Here is a 22,664-nt window from a genome sequence, read left to right on the forward strand (position 1 = left end):
TTTAGAGCATTGCGCTGCCATCTACTTCCTTCAGCTGAATCAAAATCAGCTGTTTTCGTAGATTACGAAATTTAAACGAATGTATCTAAGCTGGATGCGAAATTAAACCACGTATAAAACGTTTCACAACTAAGTGTTTTATGTATAATTTCCAGGACGATGACATTCTTTTGACAAGCAAGATAACAACGGTAAGTAAGCTAACCTATCAAATGACATTTATCAATCATTCAAAATCACCTGACAATATATGAATTCTGACCGGTGCATCTAATTTATCTTGAAAAAGATAATGAACATAGTCAATGACCTTTTTTTTTGTATCAGATGAGCGCAGTCTCAGCTTATCAAATATTAAATCTGCAAGCAAAGATATCTCAGCTCGTTGGCCTTGAAACAAAGGTTCCCTACACGAAAACAAGTGCTATACAAATACACCATAATTTATACTCTTTATCTGAGGTACATAGTCTTCTCCGGACCATTATCCCATGGCAGTGTGACTTTAACACAGACACATTCCCTTTTAAGTAAAAAGGTAAGTTGGAAGTATAATATTAGCAGTAGCTTTGTGGTAATCATTTGACTGGCTAATTTGAAGGGAACACTTTTATAAAGCAGGTCAATATTAAATAACCACCACATTTCATATTTCAAGTAGTAAGAAACAATTAAGACATCTCATTAAATTAATTACTCCCACCCAAAACATATATACTTCTCAGAAATAGCTTATTTAGCTATATCACTTACATAGGCTCAACTACCAAATGGGTAATGGTTCTGATTGTGACATAATTTTCACAGGTTATACAGGGGGATAATGAAGTCGTTTGGAACATACTGGAAATGATTGTAAAGTTCGGAGAGAAAGTGTTTTGTAGACAAACTGGACTTCAACCAACAAAAGTTTGTGTGTGTGCTACTATCTAAATTGAAAACAATCTATGAAGGAATTTTGACCCAAGTTCCTTTTGTTTTATTGCGATTTCATCATGCTATGAATGGAATTTGCACATGGTTCGATTTTGATTTACGTCTGTTAACACATACTGCGGAGTTTTAGCGATTACTTAAGATTTTCTTCAATATATGCTTTCGTGGTTAGGTTAGGCAGATCAGGTTTGGTTCTCTTAGCATTAAAATGAAGTCCCTAAATGCATTCTACTAATGTTCCCATTTACTTCTACATTCATTACCACTAGTCTACGATACTTATGCATGCTTGCATAAGGTAATTTTAAAGTTTTTTTTTTTTCAACATAAATAACTTTTTTTTTCGAATCCAAACAGTGCTCAATACTTTAAGGAAGGTTCATATTTTGTGTCCTCCTGTGCATCGTCCCCTCATGTGGAGGGGAAGGGAAGAGTGAAGCATGCTTCTTTATGGCCCGAGTTGAACTATCGGAGGGGAAGGTGGCCGGAGACTTTTGCCTGAAGGTTCCTCTCCTTGTGCTCGCTCTATAGTACTGCAAACATATTTGGCCTATTATTTCTCTTGTAGTCTACGGTTATTACAAGCATAAAAACAGTTTTTTGTTGTCATGTTTCAGGAGAACACACGTTCCCTTCATCAGACATTTATTTTTAGTTTTATTAAAGATACAGTTATAACAATTGTTCAAAAAAATTAACAAAAAAGGATCAGTTATACAACGGATGTTGTCAATGTTTTATTTTTATTTCAAATAATAAATTTTTGATCACATTTTTATTTATTATTATATGCTTTTAAATTATGAATCCTAAATATCATCAGGCAATTGAAAATCATCATTGCTTTCACAGAGTTTCTTAACCTTTTACATGCCGAATTGTCTTTGGATTCGAAATTAATGAGTTTATCAGTAATTTTTGTCTCTTTGGTGTACATTAAAGAGAATTATTCAAAAAAAATTGTTATTTTTTATTTTCTCTATATGTAAACTGGAGTGTTCCCAATTGGGAACATTGGTGTTTCATGTGAAGTATTATTACAGAGTTTTCTAATTATAATTCAACTGGACCAGCATCTTTTCCGTTTATATTTTAGCATAGTAAATGTACAGAAATATTACATATAAGCTTACAGAGAGTGAGACAACATTACAACCTTCAAAATACAAAATACTAATATAAATACATAATAGGATAACATAATTGTATAAAAATGAGAAAACATCATTGTGCACTTTTACTCAAGGAGAAAAGTATTTGTTTTATTGAAAATGTAGAAATACCAAATTTTAAATATATGTAGTTTACACATTTGAAAATGAAAAAAAAAATACACACACACACAGAATGTCCTAAACTGGTGATAAGCCATTGAAGGCTGGGAAGCAGTGTAAATGCATATTTCTTGCACACTCGCGACATTGTAGGCAAGCATTTTTTTTGGCAAAATGCACACCTTCCTTGTCCTGCTTCAATCAGAAAATGACCATCAGTTTTCCTCATAGACCCTGGGATTTCAAATCGTGGTCCTGGCCTCGAAGATGTTCGTGGATTTTTGCGAATGAGGACGGTAGCTACTTCTCTTCGAAAATCCAAGTGATTCTTTGAATTCTTCCCATGAAGTTCTTGGTGAATTTTCCAGGCTGCAATAACTGCCACATTCAAAGCATTGGAAAATAAATTCCACCACCATTTTTTCCCTCGCAGCTGAGGTCTGTAGCTGGACAGCATACAGTCTAAGACATCGACGCCCCCCATTCCTTTATTGTACTTTCGTACTAAGTGAGGTTCAGGGACATCAATCCTCTTCTTTGATTGCTGAGAGTACCGCTTTGCTGTTCCTAATGGCAAGTGTGTCTGGTAGTTGGATGCCAAGGTGACTATGGAATTATCATTCCATCTACACATGTAAATATCACCATCACATCGAAAGTCAAACTCTCCTCTTTTCTTTTTCTTCATTTCATTTGTTGGAACCAAGGGATATCTACCAGTCCTTCCTTCTCGTACTGTACCTATTACTTTGAACCCCTTTATTTTCAGCTCTTTCAGCAATGTGTAGAAATTATCAAAGAAAACTTCAACTTGGAGAGGATTAGTGACAACATTCAATAAGGCTGTCACCACTCTAGTCCCAAGTGGAGAGTTAGATTCACCTTCTTCCTTTCCTTGATAGATTTTCATTGATTCGTCGATGCTGAGTTGTTTATGAAAAATTCCATATTGCTGAAGATTGTTGTTTAGCTCATCATATAATGGTGAAATTTTTCCAAGTTTATAACCTTGTTTCAATTGAGTATTGTCCATAATGTGGAAATATTTCTTTATATCCCGAAACTTCTGCCTGGGCATCACAGTTGGGACAATTGGTACAGTCACGTCTTCTGCTGTTGACCAGTACATATCTTCTCTTGGAACATTGTGATAACCGCTGATTAGAAGCAAACCAAAGAACTGAGCTATGTCATGTTTGGTGAACGACACAATTTTGCCCTTTTGATCTGCATATAGGCACGTCATTGAAGAGAGATGCTCGAGGTATGTCTCTGGTAAAATTTTATGAAACAACTCAATAGGTTCCAGTGGCAGTAATTCTGGGTGTTTGTCGGATAAGCACTGAAATGAATCATCGCAATGGAGCGAATTGTTTTCTATAACCGTAGACTTCTTCCACGAAGGATGTCCTACCTGTTTACTTGAAGCCCCTTTAGCCTTTCTTGATGTGGTTGGCTGAAGAGACTCCGGAGTAGATTGTTTCACGTTAGTTGTGACAACCAATTCACCACACACATCTGGAGGAACCACTTCTTCCAAAACGTTGTCATCAATTTTTTCCTCATTGGTAAGATCTGCAGTTTCTTCTGGAGGCAACTGACAAATATCCACTACATCTCCAATGTCTTCAGTATCGTCATCTAAAATTTCATTGAAATACTGAAAAGCTGCTTCCAATGTTAGGAAACAATTCGATGCCATGTTGTTTGTACAAATGTTGTTGAAAGACTGAATTTTATAACAACGAGATGGCATGAATCAGCAGAAGCAGCTAACAGAACGTGGCACAAAACACGCCGGGATCGTTGTTATACAAACAATGTAAAAACAATTATTTGAAATGTACTTGTAGCCAACAATAAGCATGATTTTATTTCCATTGTTGACCAAGTTACAAAACAATCTTGCCTCACAACTGTGAGAGAGGAAAATTTCTCTTCAGTTTTTTGTGCGAGTTATTTGTTGTCTGTAACCATTGTTCATGCCAAACGCCAATGTTCCCATTTGGGAACATGATAATAAACTTAGGTCCAGACTAATAGAAATCAATGAAAACCCCATTCTAATGCATGTCATGTAATACTAGCATTATGTTCTGCCCGATATTGTACAAAGAAGAAAAAAGTAATTTATTTGGGTGTAAATAAGAGATATATAGTATTATGAATGCAATTTTAACCATTTTGGTGTAATTTCATAGTATACTATCCAGACGATAATAATGAAAATATTAATTAAATGTTGTTAATAGTAAATATACACCCTAAATTAATAGATCAAACAAGAAAACTATGAAAAATTTTGTTTCAGTATAGTTGAAATTGAAAATTAGTTGATGTTCCCAATTGGGAACATTGCCAGGTAAAGGGTTAATGTTTTCCCGTTCTATTCTATTCTATAAATATGGTATGACTTGAGATGACCGGACCCCTCTCCGATTTTCTTCATATTTGACATAGTCGCTAATTGAGGCCTCCTATTTACGAATCTGAAGTTAAAATTTGTCGGAAATGTCTAGAAATTGCGAACCATTGATGCTAGCCTCATGAACCATTGGTGCTAGCCCCACAAACCATTGGCGCGTGGTTAGGTTAGGCAAACATAGTTAAAATTTCATGTCGTGGTAGTATCAGGATCTAGAAATTGCAAATAATTGCGAACCATTGGCGCTAGCCCCACGAACCATTGGCATGTGGTTAGGTTAGGCAAACATAGTTAAAATTTAGTGTCGTGGTAGTATCAGGAATATATATATTTGCTTGTGAAACAAAAAATTTCGCGAAAATTGGCGGTTTCCATTCCGAAAACTAACGCCTTATTTTCGCTTATTTTTGCAATTTCTAGATGTTTCCGACAAATTTTAACTTCAGATTCATGATTAGGAGGCCTCAATTAGTGAGTATGCCAAATATGAAGAAAATCAGAGAGGGGTCCGGTCATCTCAAGTCGTTCCAAAAATATTTTAAAGATGGTGAAAAAGAAAACTCCATAGTGGGTCAATGTTACCATTTTCACACATAATCCACAAGGGACTCTCACATAAAATTGCAAACATTTTTAGAAGATTTAATTTCAAGATTGTTTTTAGATCGCCAAGAAGTTTGTAATGTACATTTAATGAATACAAAATGAGAAAATCTGTACCAGATGTGGAAACCACAAGAATATATAATATAAGTTGTTCATGTTCAAATGGTTATGTAGGACAAACAACAAGGAAAGTGGCAATAAGATGGCATGAACACGAGTTGGATATTATAAATTTAAACCCAAGAACAGGTTTGTCAGTTCACGTCATCAAGGAGAAGCATATGATTAAATAGAGAAGGGTTTTAAAAAGAGTGACAGGAAACATAGATTATGTCTGGGAAGCTTCGTTCATTGCAGAAGAACACGAATAAATTAAATAATGAAAATAGTAACATTGACCCACTATGGAGTTTTCTTTTTCACAAGTGGAGTAAGCCACCATCTTTAAAATTTAATGTAATGGAAAACATCAAGAAACTCTATGAAAGCAATGATGATATTTGGAATTCATAATTTTAAAAAAATAATAATAAATAAATAAGATAAGAAATGTGATCATTTTTTTTTATCTGAAAAAAAAAATAAAACAGACTGCTTGTTTCACAGTTAAGTTGCTATATTACAACAATGTAACATTGACAACATCCATTGTATAACTGATTCTTTTTTGTTAAAAAATTTTAAACTATTGTTATAAGTGTATCTTTAATCAAATTAAAAATAAATGTCTGATGAAGGGAGCATGTGTTCTCCTGAAACGTCACAACAAAAAACTGTGTTTTTATGCTTGTAATAACCGTAGACTACAAGAGAAATAATTCTGCTAATTTGTTTCTCCAATTTTACTCCCATGATCATTTCCAGTATTCTAAATACTTTCCTCATCCTCTCGTATCATGTGTGGTTAAGCTAATTGCAAGCAATTGTCCACTGTTACCTCTTGTTCTCTTGGATTCTGCATCTTATGTTTTACAAGGAATCAAATTTATATTACAAAAAAATAGTACTTTGGGTGTCCCCCACTCTTCCAACAAGGATTGAAAATACATTCTACAAACCAAAATGTCTTCTTAGAGCATTTATACAACATGGTTTCATGCAAGTAAAAATTTAACCCTTTGTGGGTCGTGCGAGAAAAATTACGTCGATGGTCGCACACAGTGCCAGAGACAAGGTTCTTAAAATATGTTAAATTAAAGGTCTAAATAGATCTTGCAACAATTGAGATTCTATAAAACTACAAAAAGGCACTCTTCTTTAGTCGGCAGACTGGATTTTCAGTAACAACTAGGTACACCTATAGTCGGGCATGGACTCGGACAGCAAGGAGATTCAGCACCCCCCCCCCCCCTCCCTGCCACTAGCAGCTCAAATATCTGACTAACACTGAAAACAAAATTGTGGTGTAAAAGAGGAAGGTTAGAAACTCAGCTAGAGAGAGAAAGGGTGTTGACAAAACAATCATTGATAAATGGATGCTAAAACCACACACCCAGAACTAGAGATCGTTCGCGACCAACGCAGGGTTAATAGAAGGTGAAAAAATAGACAAAAAATTATTTTAACTTGGGCTGAGCCAATACTGATTCTTAAAAATTGTAATTAATCAAAGGGGTTAAGAGTATTTACAAGTTTTAATATGTAAGATTTCCATTGGAACCAAATCATAGACATTTATTAGAGTTTTACTTTAAATTATTTATAATTTAATCATAAAATCCATTTCCCCCACAAATGTTGTTCCAAAAAAATGAAAATTGTGTATTTTCCATAATTTTCAGGATATGTAGACTCGTTGTGTGTTTATTTATTTTTTTCGCACACACCACAAAATACCAAACTCCTAAAAGTATTGGCTTGCAATGGTGATTAAATTCCAATTGTTACTTTCCAATACCTTGCCAACTATTGCATCAGCTCAGTCCTACTATCAACAAATTTTATAATTGTACATTTGCCATTTTGATATCAAAAATCCCAAAAACCTACCAAAAATCAAAAAGCTTCGTAACTTAGGATTATACTAAAGCAAGGCAGGATTTAATAGGAAAAGTGAATTTTAATGCTTCTGAATGAAACCAGATGCCTCTTGGCAGTAGGACTTATTTTGCTGATCCTAAAGTGGAAGTTGGTGTATGCATATTAGCATTGTTATTCCAATTCTTGAACCTAACAAAGGAGCCTCCCGATGGTGCAGTTGTAGCATCGTCACCTTGTGATCAAGGGGTCCCAGGTTCGATTCCCGGTGGAGGCACATAGTGGTTCGGATCCCACTTTAAACTGTAGGTCCAGTCCCGATTAGCCTTACTGTGCATAAAGTGGACTTAAAACACTAATTCAATTAATCAATTGAACCTAACATTGTGGGAAATTGAGTGAATGAACATGATGATGGTTAATTTATTTTTATTTTAATAATTAATTATTTAATTATTAAATTTTAATAATTTAATTTATTAACATGCAAAGTTGAAGACATAACATTTATTTATTAGTATTTTAAATCATTATTGAGTGGTCTGGAAAGTTATTTATTAAGTACCTGAAGAGGACAGAGAATTTGATTTTACAAAATGGAGTTGGAACCTTGATGAAGGTTTTAGTTTTGTTTGTTAATATACTTCTTGTACTGTATGTATCTTGTAAATATTGTTTTCTTATTTCAGCGGAAATAATGTGCATATTATTTATCCACATAAATCAAAATCCACAACCAAATGGATATAAATTAATACTGGCATCCAATCGAGATGAATACTTCAAACGACCTGCGAAAGCGGCTGATTTTTGGAATGAAAGTGGTCACGTGTTGGGAGGTAATTTAAGCTTTTGGATTGGCAATAAACATGATACTGTACTTGAGAGATGCATTCATTTTTTTTTTTGTATGCCATAAACTAATGTTGTATATATTTTTGTGAATGTTCTCTCATTCTGCTGGCCTTCGTGATGGAATGGTTAGCACGGCATGCTACGATGCCAGATGTCCCAGGTTCAAATCCCAGCCTGGACATTGGTGTTTGTGAGTGTTCCTTCATCAGTTTCATTGTATCATCACTCATCCTCATCTTCGCGATTAGCCAAAAGTGTCAGGAAAGCAAAGTAAAATGAACCAAATCACTCAATGTTCTCTCATTTCTTAAATCAATTCAACATTTATTCTATTGTTCTAGCATAGATAAAATAAAACACCTTTTCATAAACAACTCTGAATCAGTTTAGTTGAATGTGTAGTGTGTCATGTAAACAATTATATGACTGCTTACCATCAGAATGTCTGACTCAGTAGCTGAGCAGGTTAAGTTCTTGGCTTTTAATCTTGTTACCAAAGTTCCTGGGTATGTGTTTTCTTTGTGAGTGTATCTCCCTTCATTAATTTTATCTAATCATTTGATCATCCTCATTTTCGCAATTAGCCAAAAGTAGTAGGAAAATGATGCTACTAAAATACAAGACTTGGATGGAAGGGAATTGGATATTTCTAGAACAGCAGGATGGACCATTATAAAAATCCCAAATTTCATTTAAATAAAAACTATTTCAGTTTACCATCTTGTTCTAAAATTTACGCATTGCGATGGAAAGTCATTAAATAACGTGAATTTTATATACAACTTTTTATAAGAGTGCATACATAAATTGTTTGGGTTATTTTTTGACAAAGTTACCCTGCTTTGCAACACACTTGGTCCACATGTCCATAAAGTTGTTGATGTTTCCTAGAAAAAGCTTTTTGGTGTGGCCTTTAACCAACTTTGCACTGCTTCCATTACCTCATCATCTGCAAACTTCTGACCCCACAAATGTTCTTTCAAAGATCACAAACAAGTTAAAGTCCTGTGGTGCCAAGTCTGGACTGTACTCTGGATGTTTCAGTGCCTCACATTTCAGAGCATGTAGGGTATCCACTGTATGCCCAACCATATGGGGATGGGTGCTGTCATGAAGCAACCATTTTTTGTAGGAAGTTTCTAGTTTCAATTATAATTATTGCTTCAACTTGTTCATTAGTATGTCATATTGAGCACTAGTCACAGTTTGCCCCTTTTCTTGGAAGTGCATCAATATAGGGACACTGACATCCCAAAAGATGGTCAGCATTACTTTCTTAGTGGAGGCCGGTGTCTGAATGTTTTCATGGCCAGAGACGATGGGAGCTTCCACTGCATTGGTCTCTCTTTTCTGATCATCGGGACTCTGCCTGCTGCCTTGGGACCCACCTGCTACAGACTTTCCTGTACCTGAGATCATAATGGACAATATTGTATGCAGAGCTGTGACTCATATTAAATTCTACTGTAGTTGCATTAATAGTGACCCACCTGCAGTCACATATTTGCTGCTCGATCTGCTGTTTCACTGTCTCAGTTGCCACACTAACTGGTCTGTTTTAAAATGTTTCCACCAGTGCTTGAAGTGAGAGGTTATCCGCTAGCAAAATTTTCCCAAAGGTTCTAAGCAATCTGTCTTATTGTCACCATCTCCCCTCCCCCAGCTAACCCCAACATTCCTTCAAACATCCACCCAGCTAACATTTTCCACTTGAAGTGCTGCTTTCCACCCATTTGTACACTCTCCCCTGATTTAAACACCTGTATCCATACTGAACTTTAATTCTTGTGTAGATATAAAGTTTCACACCATCTGTACACAAAAAACAAATAACACTTTGTTGCTCTTCCATGGTGCAGTTGACAGTGGAGCAGCCATATTTGTACGAGCTAGTATGCAGGTGCATACTTCTTGTTTGTAAATCCACACACAGGATTTTTTTTTTTTTTTTTTGTTAAGGAGCCATTTAGTATTCTGAAATTTTTACTTTTCTTCAATTATTTTTCAATGATGTTGAATACACTTCACTGAACTGATTAGCATAAAAGCACGTTGAAGTGTTATTAAATTATCTGTAAAGTTATTTGAAAATGTCTGGAAAAAGAGGGAATTTGTTTTGGAGAAATTAATGGGAACCCTGATTGCTATATTTTTTTCCAGGTCAGGATATGGAGAAGGGCCGTGAAGGTGGAACATGGCTAGCCATGAGCACAAAAGGAAGGATCGGAGTGATACTTAATATATTAACCCCAAATTTAGATCCAAAGGCTGCTGGTCGAGGTCACCTCGTGGCCGATTTTGTAAAGAGTACTGCAGGAGATGGCATTTCTTATTTATCTGGAATTGCAAACAGCAAGCAGACCTACAATAGATTTAATTTGGTGACAGTGGAAACTAGGTAATTCCTTTTTCTTGCCTTAATTTTATTCATGAAATATTGTTTTTGTAGTGGCCTTAACACTTGTACTCTCGAATGAACACAAAGAATATTTCTTGATGTAACCAAGTTACACAGCAATACACATACAGGAGTGGAATCAAGTCAGAGGTCAAAATTGTTGATTTAACTGGCCAAATACTGATGAATTTAATTACAACTTAGTTATGTATTATCTAACCTCCACAACCACATAGCCACTTTGCACTTTTTTGGTTATTGAACACAAAATTAATGTTTTTTTGAAAATTATTGCAATTTTTCATTATTGTATAAAAACATTTCAGATACAAAATATTCCCCTTTTAAAAATAAGGTATGAGAACAAAAGTACAGCTTCAGCATGAATTTTCATTTTTTTTTCTTCCATTGCTATCTCCAATACTTCTAGCATGAGTTGTACCATGTATATATTATCCTGTATCTCAAATTACAGTAACAGATGATATCTGTGGGAAGGAGTCCAAAGATGAGTGCAAATTGTAGTGTCTTTTATATCAAGCTGCTGCTGTGTTGTAACAATTATTTTTATTATTTTCCACAGTAGCTCCCATGGTAATTTTGGTTTTCACTGAGAAGTCGTCTTGTATACCCCAAAAAATGCAATAATGAAAACAAAAAATATAGTCTTTCCTAACCATTTTTCTCTGACAAAAAAATTATTACTTTAGAACTTTCAAATACCACATACATAGCAGTTTGTCTTTTGGCACTCATATTAAAATTCAAAATATGTAGATCATCTGCTTTAGCTCTCTTGTAATTACTCATCTTATCTGATGATGATTGCTTTTAATAGTTGAAATATTGCGTTCCAACTAAATATGTTCTAGAAATACCAATCACAGTAAGTGTAAAAATTACATTATTTAATCGTAATCATATTAGCACCAAATGCTTTAATTGACAAAATTTTATTGTTTTTTTTTTTAAAGACGAATACTGTGATAGTACAGATAAGGAATGTCTGCATCTATTTTATTCAAATTAAGTTTTATTTTTCCAGCCCACAGATCCATGTTACATATTACACCAATGCAACTGATGATGTTCCTCGGATAATTTCGGACGAATGGATTGCCTTAGGGAACAGTGTTTTGGGAAGTCCGTTTGAGAAAATTAATGCAGGGAAGCTGCGATTTATGAACATCGTAAATGAATATGGAACATGTGAAAAGAAAGATGTCTTGGTAGAGAACTTGGTGGATTTTCTCAAGTGGGAGAAGAAGTAAGAGTGTTTCCATTCCATTCAAAACATGGAACTGGTGAATATTAGAATGTAAGAATTTACTAATCAGAGTTATTTGGATTGTGATGTTCTGCAGTCTTCATACAGTTGGTAACAAAAATTGTACAGGAGGCTTTATCAGGGTATATGCAAACGATTATGATACATCTTAATGTAGGCCTTTTCTCCACCACTGGTGAAGTTTGATGGGAGCAGCAGCATTGGGGGGCAATCACATTACACTGCAACCATCTCTTGAGAGGAGTCTGCTGCAGATGGGTATTAATGGGACTATGGGTTTTCTATTCCACTCCTCCCTACAAGTTTGTCAGTGTGAAAGCCATTGCTTGAGGAGTCCAAGTGCATAAAAATCCATGGGGTTGGCAACAGGGCTCTTCAATGTATGTCTGTGAAGGGTGTAACACAAACTGACATATTCTCCATTCCTTGGTAAAACCTGATGGGGGATCTTGCTGTACGACTTCATGCCTTATTCATGTGGATTCAAATGGATAGTTGTCCTGTCCACACAAATGTGGTATGTGGTCATGAAAAATGGGTGGCATTGATCTTTGGATTGCATGGTACCTTATGAATTTCCAACTTCCCTGCTTAACAGAATGCAGCAAGAACCATGAAGCCTCCAGGAACTTCCCTTGCAGTGGAGGACAGAGTGACCTTGAGCACCATGCTCCTATGTTATGGCTTGAATTTTGAAAAAATCGAAATACATGCCTCAACCAAAATCACCACAAATTGCTAGGTTGTTTTCTTTAATGTGCTGCACGTGAAGGGCAGATTTGACAGTTGATTGGGTCAATATTAAATGGTCATCTGATATGTCGTGGAGACAAGGTCCTCTGCAGAGTACATTTTGTGGGTGACTGTTTCCCCAGTGACCTTTCTTTTGTGTAGCATATCACAATACCTTGTACACACATCTTTCCTGACATTTGTTTCACAATCCCGTCATCACTGTATTTGCATGATAGAGGACCATTATAGACCCTTCCCAATAATGGTTCTTTCGATGGCATTGCACTACCATCCTTCCACTCTTGCTCAATTCCACCCCACACACAAACTGCCACACCACATGCAGGATCTGCTTCGTTTGCATATAAACAAATCAACCTTCTATAGTAAGACAAATTGTCTTTCGTTCTTTTTCTCTCGCAATCTGCATTTTTAAAGGGATTTAGTTTTCTGTTGTGCTACGTCTGGTTCGTGGGTAAGTTAAGGTAAGGTAAGGCAAGGCAAGGCTCCACGTTATGGGCGCCACTAATGCTACGCCCCTGGGGGTACGTACTTAAATGATATATATACCACGGCTACAGAAATATGTTAATCTCAGGGGGATAGGTTCTTTATTTGAGAATTCCAATAAAAAAGCGTTTTATAGCCAAGAGGATATAGTTAAATGCAGATCTATATTCTGAGAACAATACAAAATACAGAGAATATATATATATATATATATATATATATATATATATATATATATATATATATATATATATATATATATATATGTAAAGCTGCTGCTTCTATTCTTCCTTCTAATTTGGGAAAGGGCTTCTTCTTCTTTTATTATCGAAAAGGCTTCTTCTTCTTTTATTGTCAAAAGGGCTTCTTCTTCTTTTATCTATTTCTTCTATCAAAAAGGCTTCTTCTTCTTTTATCATCAAAAGGGCTTCTTCTTCTTTTATCTATTTCTTCTATCGAAAAGGCTTCTTCTTCTTTTATTATCAAAAAGCTTATTTTTCTTTTAAAAGGCTTCTTCTTCTTCTATTATTTCTTCTATATACAAGAAGTCCAATTGCGTCGTCTAGCTTCCTTTTCTTTATGCCTTATATATGTTTTCTTTCCTTTCCCCGTGGGTCTTTATCATTACTTCCCTGGCAATTCTCATAACTACATTTCCTTGATGGTGGTAAGTCTATGACCTTTGGATGATAGTTATTTTCTTCTTTTGAAATGTCATATCGTAAACCCAATGGATCATTACTTATAACTGGAGGTTGGATCATTTCAACATCCTCTTGTCTTCTTCGTTTTAATACATATTCCTTTACTCTCTTTCCTGCTCGCTTCCACCGCTTCTTTGGCAAACAATACAAGATATACTTGTAGAAAGAGTAGGGTCAACTAAACTGACACTAGCGCTACCTCCTATTGTAACGACCAAAGGGGAAATAACCAGGATCGCTAATAACAAGCGCTACCAATGGCCCAGTGCGACTAATAAAGAGCGCAACCGAAAAGTGCTTCGGGGCGTCTAATTTGACAGCGCCACCGGGAACAAACAACCAAAACACTGACGATGTTCTCCTCGTCAGAGAAATCAAAAGAGAATACATTTCTGAATTGGTTCGCTTACTTAATAACTTTCCTAACGTTTCATATGTGCCCATATTCTTAATTATCTTAATTTGCTATATACAAAATTTTATTCACTCCTTCTATAATTTTTATACTCTTCCTTTATATATTTTTCATTTACTATAATATATATAATCGCTCTTCTCTGCTCCTAGTTTGTACAATGAGCTCTGCTCTTCTTTATATGGCGTGCTGCCATCTATCGTCGCTTTCGGGAACATTTCTTCCTTGTGATTTTCATTGTGTCATCGGAAGTGGCACGTAACACAATATCCCCCTCGTTGAGGATGAAAAATTTCTCTATTGGAAGTAATCTTTTGGAAATAGATAAATTTTTCTACTGCTTACATTCCTTTTCACTTTCTCTGTGCAATTATATCTCCTGGCATGCAGCATTTTTCCTCATCTCTCTATTTCTTTCTTTCTTTCTATTTTCGTTTCTAGATATCTTATCACCACGTTCTGGAAATATTCGTGACCTCTTTAGTTATTTTTACATACAAAATATAATTCTTCAATAGTTCATCTCCTGCAAGTCTGCTTGTGTAATCTCTCCAAGATAGTCTTTTCCTGACTTTGTCCTGCCAAATTAGTAATTTTCGTTTCACACTTTTCTTCTTTCAGCAATCTCTCTACAGATTATCAGTTAGCTCAGATTTTTCCGTTTCAAAGAACTCTCTCTCTCTTCTCTAAGTTGACCATCTACTTGTTTCTATCGGTTACAATAATTCTTCACATTAACCTTAATTTCATATCAGCATGTATCTAGATATATTTATTTTCTGGGATTACAACCCAATTCTAGGAATACAACCGATTCTTCTTTAACTTCTGGGATTACAACCCATTCTCGGAATACAACCCATTTCTTTTGCACTTTTCTAAATACACGATGACTTTTCGTCGTCTAAGCTTACAAAGAATTCATTTTACTGATACTATTCGATCTTCTTTCATATTGTCTTCTCCTTTTTCCTGAGAGTTTTCTTCGTAATTAACTTCCTTCTGTGCCTAACTGTTCTATCTTCTTCGTTCCTCTGTTCATACTATTGAAAAGTTTACTTCCATTTTTCATATTACTTTCTTTGGCATCTTTTCTTTTACAGGTTTGATCTTTCACTATCAGTCTCCTTATTCAATGGGGTGGTGACATAAATTAGCAGTCATTATCCTTTCTTAAGATATAACTTGCAGAATAGATTTTCCTCCAACGATAGCTATCATATATATATATATATTTTTACAGGAACTAACATTAAAGAACTAAAATTTTCTTCTTTCAAATAGATCATTAATATTTGCCAATACTAATAATTCCACGAATTTTTCTTCTGATGAACTGGAACTTTTCATACAACTTTAATAATTCTAGAAACGCTTGCCAGTCTATATAAATCATAACATCTCCTTACTTTGCACTAGTCAGTTTTGTTTGTTTCTTCCGATTCTTTCAAATACTCATTGCTTGTCAGTATCTTGTTTTCTCTTCCTCTTTTTCTTCTCTTTCTTCTATTTTCTTTTCTATTCTTCTCAAGATCCTTCTTCCTCCTCTTCCAACTTTCTTCTAATAAAAAAATTACTTTCATTTCTCTCTTCATCCAATCTGGTTTCTGCCAAGACTTCTTCTGTTCTACATCTTCATCAAATGCATGCTCTCCTTGTCCTTTCCATCTCGTCTTCTTCTTCCTTCTCTTTGGCGAAGTAGCATCAAAATCCATTTGATCTATGTCGACCCTTCTTTGCATATTCTTAACTTTCTTCAGGTTCCTTTCTATTTTTAACTTCTTTCTCTTCTTCTTCTTCCATGTCTTTACGTGAATATATCTAAATCTCATTTTACTTTTCTTTCTTCTTTGTTTACATCTTCGGTTATGTGTATGCTTCTTTTCTTCCTCCGTCAGAGACTCGTCACTGGAACTTTCTTCTTTCATCTTCAAACTTCTATCTTCTATCAGGACCTTAGCTTCTTCTATCTTGTTTTCATTTTCTTCTATTCTTCAACAGCTACTTCTATCTGAGAATCGCTTTCCCCAATTTTCCTTTCCGAACTTTCATTTCTTTGTTCATTTTCTTCTCTAATCTCGGAAACCTCATCTTCGCTTCTTCTATTCATATCTAAACTCGCACTCTCGATCGACAGCATTGTTCCTTCTATTATGCTCTCCCTTTTGTCAAACAATCCCATCATCCTTCTGTGGTGCTCTTTTTCCATTCTATTCCTTTCGTCAAGCATCTCCATCATCCTTCTGTGGTGTTCATCTATCTGCATTTCTAACTTCTGGAACATTTCCATCACGGTCATTTTTTTTATTTTCTCTTGTTTTTCCTTCACTATAGTTTCTCCGTTTTCGTCCTCGACTTTATTTGCTTCCTCCATTTTGGCTTTCTCTCTCTTTGCTTTCTTATTCACAATTCTGCTAGCCGCAACGTTGGTCGCCACTAATGCTACATCTCATTTGTGGGTAAGGTAAGGTAAGGCAAGGCTCCACGTTATGGGCGCCACTAATGCTACACCCCTGGTGGTACGTACTTAAATGATATTTACCACAGCTACAGAAATATCTTAATCTCAGGGGGATAGGTTCTTTATTCGAGAATTCCAAATAAGAAAGTGTTTTATAGCCAAGAGGATATAGTTAAATGCGGATCTATATTCTGAGAACTATACAAAATACAGAGAAAATATATATATATATGTAAAGCTTCTTCTTCTATTCTTCCTTCTAATTTGGGAAAGGGCTTCTTCTTCTTTTATTATCGAAAAGGCTTCTTCTTCTTTTATTGTCAAAAGGGCTTCTTCTTCTTTTATCTATTTCTTCTATCGAAAAGGCTTCTTCTTTTATCATCAAAAGGGCTTCTTCTTCTTTTATCTATTTCTTCTATCGAAAAGGCTTCTTCTTTTATTATCAAAAGGGCTTCTTCTTCTTTTATCTATTTCTTCTATCGAAAAGGCTTCTTCTTCTTTTATCAAAAAGCTTCTTCTTTTAAAAGGCTTCTTCTTCTTCTATTATTTCTTCTATATACAAGTAGTCCAATTGCATCGTCTAGCTTCCTTTTCTTTATGCCTTATATATGTTTTCTTTCCTTTCCCCGTGGGTCTTTATCATCACTTTCCTGGCAATTCTCATAACTACATTTCGTAGATGGCGGTAAGTCTATGACCTTTGGATGATAGTTATTTTCTTCTTTTGAAATGTCATATCGTAAACCCAATGGATCATTATTAGGGAACGGAACTTTATGTGCTAAAAAACTCAGAAATATTTATTTTTTATGTGTCATAAATGTTGAAAATATGTGATAAAAACAGGAAAATATGTGACAAAAATAAAAACATTTGGTAACAAAAACAAACTATAACATGCATTTTAAACACCTGAAATTAGTTTCTAAATGATTACCTCTTAGCGAGCTATTTTTTGGAAGAGTTGCAGTGGATCACCATAGTTCTTTCCAAATTCTCCATTGTAAATCTGTGACGATTATCTCTAAAAAGCATCTTATATTGTGAGAAAGATGGCTCCACGTCACAAGAAACAATTCTTGCATATTTGAAGCACGAAATGTCACTAACGCTGAAGTTTTCCAAAGCTTCCTCTTCCTCTACTTCACCTCCTTCCAAAACACATGCAATTTGGCACAATGTTTGAAAACCTTGGTTTTTCCCCAAAAATTCTGTACATTTAGACATTTAGATCCAGTGAGTTCTTTCAGTTTCGTTTCTACTATATGGACTTCACCAATGGAAGCTGCCAAAGTGTTCGCGGACGATTCAAGCTTTCATATGGAATTAGAGAGAATGGACAGGTTTGTTGAGATGTATGCCAATTCGACTTTTAAGGAGGGCTCCATCAACAGTTCTTGCAGAATTCTTCTTTGTCGAGATCATTTACAACAGATACAATTTTTTTCAAAGTTCTGGGCATAACATCTGCATCGCGTAACTACAGGTGTTTAAAAATGTCTATTCTTCTAGGCGACTTGATAAAAACTTTCTTCCCATTTGAAACCAGTTTATCGACATTGGGATAAAGAGCTCTTATCTTTTCACATATTCTATGCAACGCATGCGCCACACATGTAACGTGCACCATTTTGGGGTAGCTAACGGCAAGACCACTGCATGTAAGCTGCAGCATCTGTCAAGAGAAGAACATTGTCAAATTTTATGTCTTCTGGCCACAATAGCTGCATTGCTTCATTAAAAAGCCTTGCTATCGTTACGTGTAGCCAGCCCCAGCTACTTACAGCTATTTTCTCCCGATAGGATCGTAGGCGAGGTGCCAGAAGTCTGCCAGCGAGCGTTTTCAAAGACAAAACAAACCTAGCACTCTCGATATGAAAGAGGTGCGGAGAATAAACATTTTTCCTTGGAGGATTTCGAGGTAGATGAAGTCAACGAGCGATTTTATGTATTTAAAATGAAAATTCGCAAAATATGTATTTACATACGGAAAACTGGAAAATATGTGTTTTTATGTAAAATAAAATTTGCTGTGTTGACATATAAGGCTATGAGAAGAATTTTGGCAAAAATGAGGGTCTCTATCTTATCGCAGAAAAAACATTTATTTACCTAAAGTTCCTTTCCCTAATCATTACTTATAACTGGAGGTTGGATCGTTTCAACATCCTCTTGTCTTCTTCGTTTTAATACATATTCCTTTACTCTCTTTCCTGCTCGCTTCCCCCGCTTCTTTGGCAAACAATACAAGATATACTTGTAGAAAGAGTAGGGTCGACTAAACTGACACTAGAGCCACCTCCTATTGTAACGACCAAAGGGGAAATAACCAGGATCGCTAATAACAAGCACTACCAATGGCCCAGTGCGACTAATAAAGAGCACAACCAAAAAGTGCTTCGGGGCATCTAATTTGACACAGCGCCACCGGGGACAAACAACCGAAACACTGACGATGTTCTCCTCGTCAGAGAAATCAAAAGAGAATACATTTCTGAATTGGTTCGCTTACTTAATAACTTTCCTAACGTTTCATATGTGCCCATATTCTTAATTATCTTAATTTGCGATATACAAAATTTTATTCACTTCTTCTATAATTTTTATACTCTTCCTTTATATATTTTTCATTTACTATAATATATATAATCAATCTTCTCCGCTCCTAGTTTGTACAATGAGCTCTGCTCTTCTTTATATGGCGTGCTGCCATCTATCGTCGCTTTTGGGAACATTTCTTCCTTGTGATTTTCATTGTGTCATCGGAAGTGGCACGTGACAGTTGCCTGTTTCACTTTGTGAATAACAATAAATCAATATGATTATACACAATTTGCATACAATTATCTTTGTCATCAGTTATTGGAGATTTGAATTTCCCTTGTTTTACATTGCTTTTCTGCCTTTTAAGCTAAGCATGACAATAACTATGAATTATGATTAGATGAAATTAGAGAACATGAGTTTAGTACTCAATATCTTCAGCAACTACATATGTGGCAGGCTGTACGTGAATTCACATTTACATTACATAAGTAGCAAAGTTAATAATAAGTAGCAAAATTAATTTCATTGTGGACTCTCTCCTTTTATACTATAAATTATCATCCAAAGTCGAATCATCACGCAGGCAGAGAGAAACACTGCAGGGAACAGATAAGTGGCTTTGCCAGAAATCTTGGTAGCCGTATCTTACAGAGAAGCAACGTCAATACCTGTGATGCAAAGTGACTGTGAGTTACGTGACTACTGTGAACGGCTCATAAGGTGAGCTGCATAATAAGGAACCAATATAGTTCAATAATTTTTCTGGTATCTCATTATTAACTAATTCTCACTACCTATCAGTTACTTTGTCCCACTCATACTTTGTAGTAAGTAACCAACCAAGTTTCTTCTCATTCAACAATTGCACTTCTTAACCTTTACATATTCTTCTTTTATAGACACTTTCCTGATGAAACGATGATCAAAGCAGCACCACAGATATCAAAAGAAAAACTAGAACATTACAGTTCTTTATTTGTAACCAATATGGTCACTGGTTATGGAACCAGGTATGATTTTTGATGTAGTTTAAGCAAAAGTTTGAAATAAATACAGAGAAACTAGTACTCACTTTTATCCGCGAAGCTGTTTTTTCTTTTTCGATTAATTTCAGTGGCCACTGCCACCATCGCACCAAGCAACAGTACAGCAAGTTCCAGTGAGGATGGTGGCAGTGGCCACTGAAATTAATCAAAAAAGAAAAAACAGCTTCGCAGATAAAAGTGAGTACTAGTTTCTCTGTATTTATATACTACCGCATCTCTCTTTTCCCAATTATGAACAAAAGTTTGAATAATTAGTGTAAGTTATCCAACTTCTCTGGAAACTAAGTAGTTATTTTTTTAATGTATGCACATTCTGTGCAGAACAACTAACAGCTGACAAAAATATGCTTGCCTCGATGGTCTGTAATCTAATGCATTAAATGTAAATATCATGTCTCAATCCCATTTTTTCTTACGTATTCTAGAGATTGATCAACATGAAAATTTTCGCTGACAAAGAAAAAACAGCAAATTTACCAATATTGTAGAGATTATAAAATTGCACAGGTTCCATGAAGAACCTGCAAAAAAAAAAGTAAAAAAAGTAAAGTGTTCCCCTGTGCATAGCACCATGCCATGAAGGCGTATAGGGGGTGTGGGGGTAACGCCCCACACTTTCTTGATCCGGTCGTGAGTGGGGGTGATGTGATCAGCATCATGCCCCTGACTGCCTTTACCCCCTAGGGTTTCCCCCAGGTACCCATGTTATTCGACGCTGGGTGGGCACCGGGGCCGCTTCCACCGTTAGAAAAGTTCCCGGATTTGAACCGGCCGGGGATCGAACCTGGGACCTTTAGCATGGTAGTCAGATGCGTTACCCACTGAGCCACCGCGACTGCGGTCATGGTTCTTTAATATCCTTAATTGGTGAATGTAATCAAGTGATTGCAATGGGTTTTGCCTTAGAAAAAACATTGTGAAGCTGGACATTTACTTCACAAAACCAGACAATATGACTTAGACTTAAATTCATGAAAACGACAACAAAATGGTCCCATTCTTCATTTTTGTATGTTATTTATAGATAAATTAAATTGGTAAAATTATTGGCAAAATTATATCATGCCACTACTTTGTTTACACTTAACTGTAGTGGTTCTGATTTCTACCACTTCGTGGTGCTCTGTCTCAGATGCCATAACCTATGAGGGAGTAGATAAGTAATGTTATTAAAGTGTTTGTTTCAATGTGCTAGCAGTGGAACCTCGATTTTAGGATTTTCAGGGATCAAGGTGAAAAACCTTAAGGAAAAGCTCATATTTTCCTATATTGTGACCATGTAGATATATAATGGGAAGGAAAATGTAAAATACAGGAACGTAAAAAAGGGGTTCCAATGTACCAAAAAGGTGATATGTAGAGGCACATATTTTTGGTAAATAAAAAAGGAAAATTTCAGCACAAAAAGTCAATTTCGGGTTCAAAAGTGGTAAATAAAATAACATTTCGGTGTTATAGCGGTGAAAAATTGTATCAAAATCGGTGCATAAAATGACATTTTGGTTTTAAAATTGTGACTATAATCCTAAAGTTCATTTAAAAACTGCACTTATTACATAAAATAAACATATATCTTCTAATAGCACATTTATGTAGTTACCAAAGAGAGTATTGTTTGTTTCTGTATAAAGAGGGCCATTTTTGCTTCTCAAATATTTACAGCAGAATTAATCAATTTTCCGTGAATTGCATAACTTGCAGGATAATTCAAACTTCATAAACTATCACGTCAGTAAATAAACTAAATTTCGTCTTTTAACTAAGTTTTAGTCTATTTCTATTTCACATTTTGCATTATTTCGTGACAAAACAGGGTAAAAAAATGCACCTCACACCTTTCAGAAACATGAAAAATTAATTCATGATGGTTGCGGTAAACGCGATTTAAAATTACTTACGTGAAATTTAGAAAATTTCGCACTTCCGCATTGCAGTTTAATGGTTAAATCCTATTAATTTCGAAGATCCACTGTCTTCATTCACAAAAGGGTATGGCGTTTGAAGCGAAGATGGTATCGCGTCACTGCAGTAATGAAAAATTAAGATTACAATGTGTTATTTCACATTTCATGTTTTCGTCAAACACTAAATATGCATGCCTCTAGTGATATGTACATCACGTTGGATTTTACCAGACCAACTGCATTAAAATAAGCTTTTGGTCTTTATGGTGATTACCATCTTTCTATTTGCAGGACTCATACAGTGATTCTCATAGACAGTCAGAATAAAGTGGAATTTCTTGAATGGACCATGAAAGAGCCCATTACCCCAGAGCATCCAGAGTGGATGCTAACGAACAAAACTTTTCAGTTGGAAGTGTAAAAATCTGATGTGTCTTCCAGTTTGTTTTTAAAATGTGACTTTTCGATAGGTGGAATTATTAACTTAAGAAAGTAAAAATAACTTTTATGAGAGCAAGTGCTTCTTTTTTGAAACAATAATATTTGTATTAAAGTTTATGCAATAGAACCTGTGTTTTACATT

General features: G+C 35.3%; 1 protein-coding gene across 3 annotated transcripts; it reads left to right on the top strand.

Annotated features, from left to right (window-relative positions):
* Positions 1–15: 15 nt before the first annotated feature.
* On the top strand, positions 16–22,664 carry Tango2 (transport and golgi organization 2). Of its 3 annotated transcripts, none has more exons than XM_083140287.1 (6): positions 16–191; positions 7,908–8,057; positions 10,234–10,471; positions 11,517–11,738; positions 20,031–20,141; positions 22,373–22,664. In XM_083140287.1, the coding sequence occupies exons 2-6, from the start codon at positions 7,916–7,918 to the stop codon at positions 22,500–22,502; spliced, it is 843 nt and encodes a 280-aa protein (XP_082996413.1). In that variant the 5' UTR covers positions 16–191; positions 7,908–7,915; the 3' UTR covers positions 22,503–22,664. The 3 variants fall into 3 exon arrangements, with proteins under 3 accessions (XP_082996413.1, XP_082996414.1, XP_082996415.1); XM_083140288.1 differs by lacking the exon at positions 16–191 and adding an exon at positions 308–538; XM_083140289.1 differs by lacking the exon at positions 16–191 and adding an exon at positions 560–621.

Source organism: Lepisma saccharinum, chromosome 18 (genome assembly GCF_977018435.1).
Source record: "Lepisma saccharinum chromosome 18, izLepSacc3.1, whole genome shotgun sequence".
NCBI lineage: Eukaryota > Metazoa > Arthropoda > Insecta > Zygentoma > Lepismatidae > Lepisma > Lepisma saccharinum.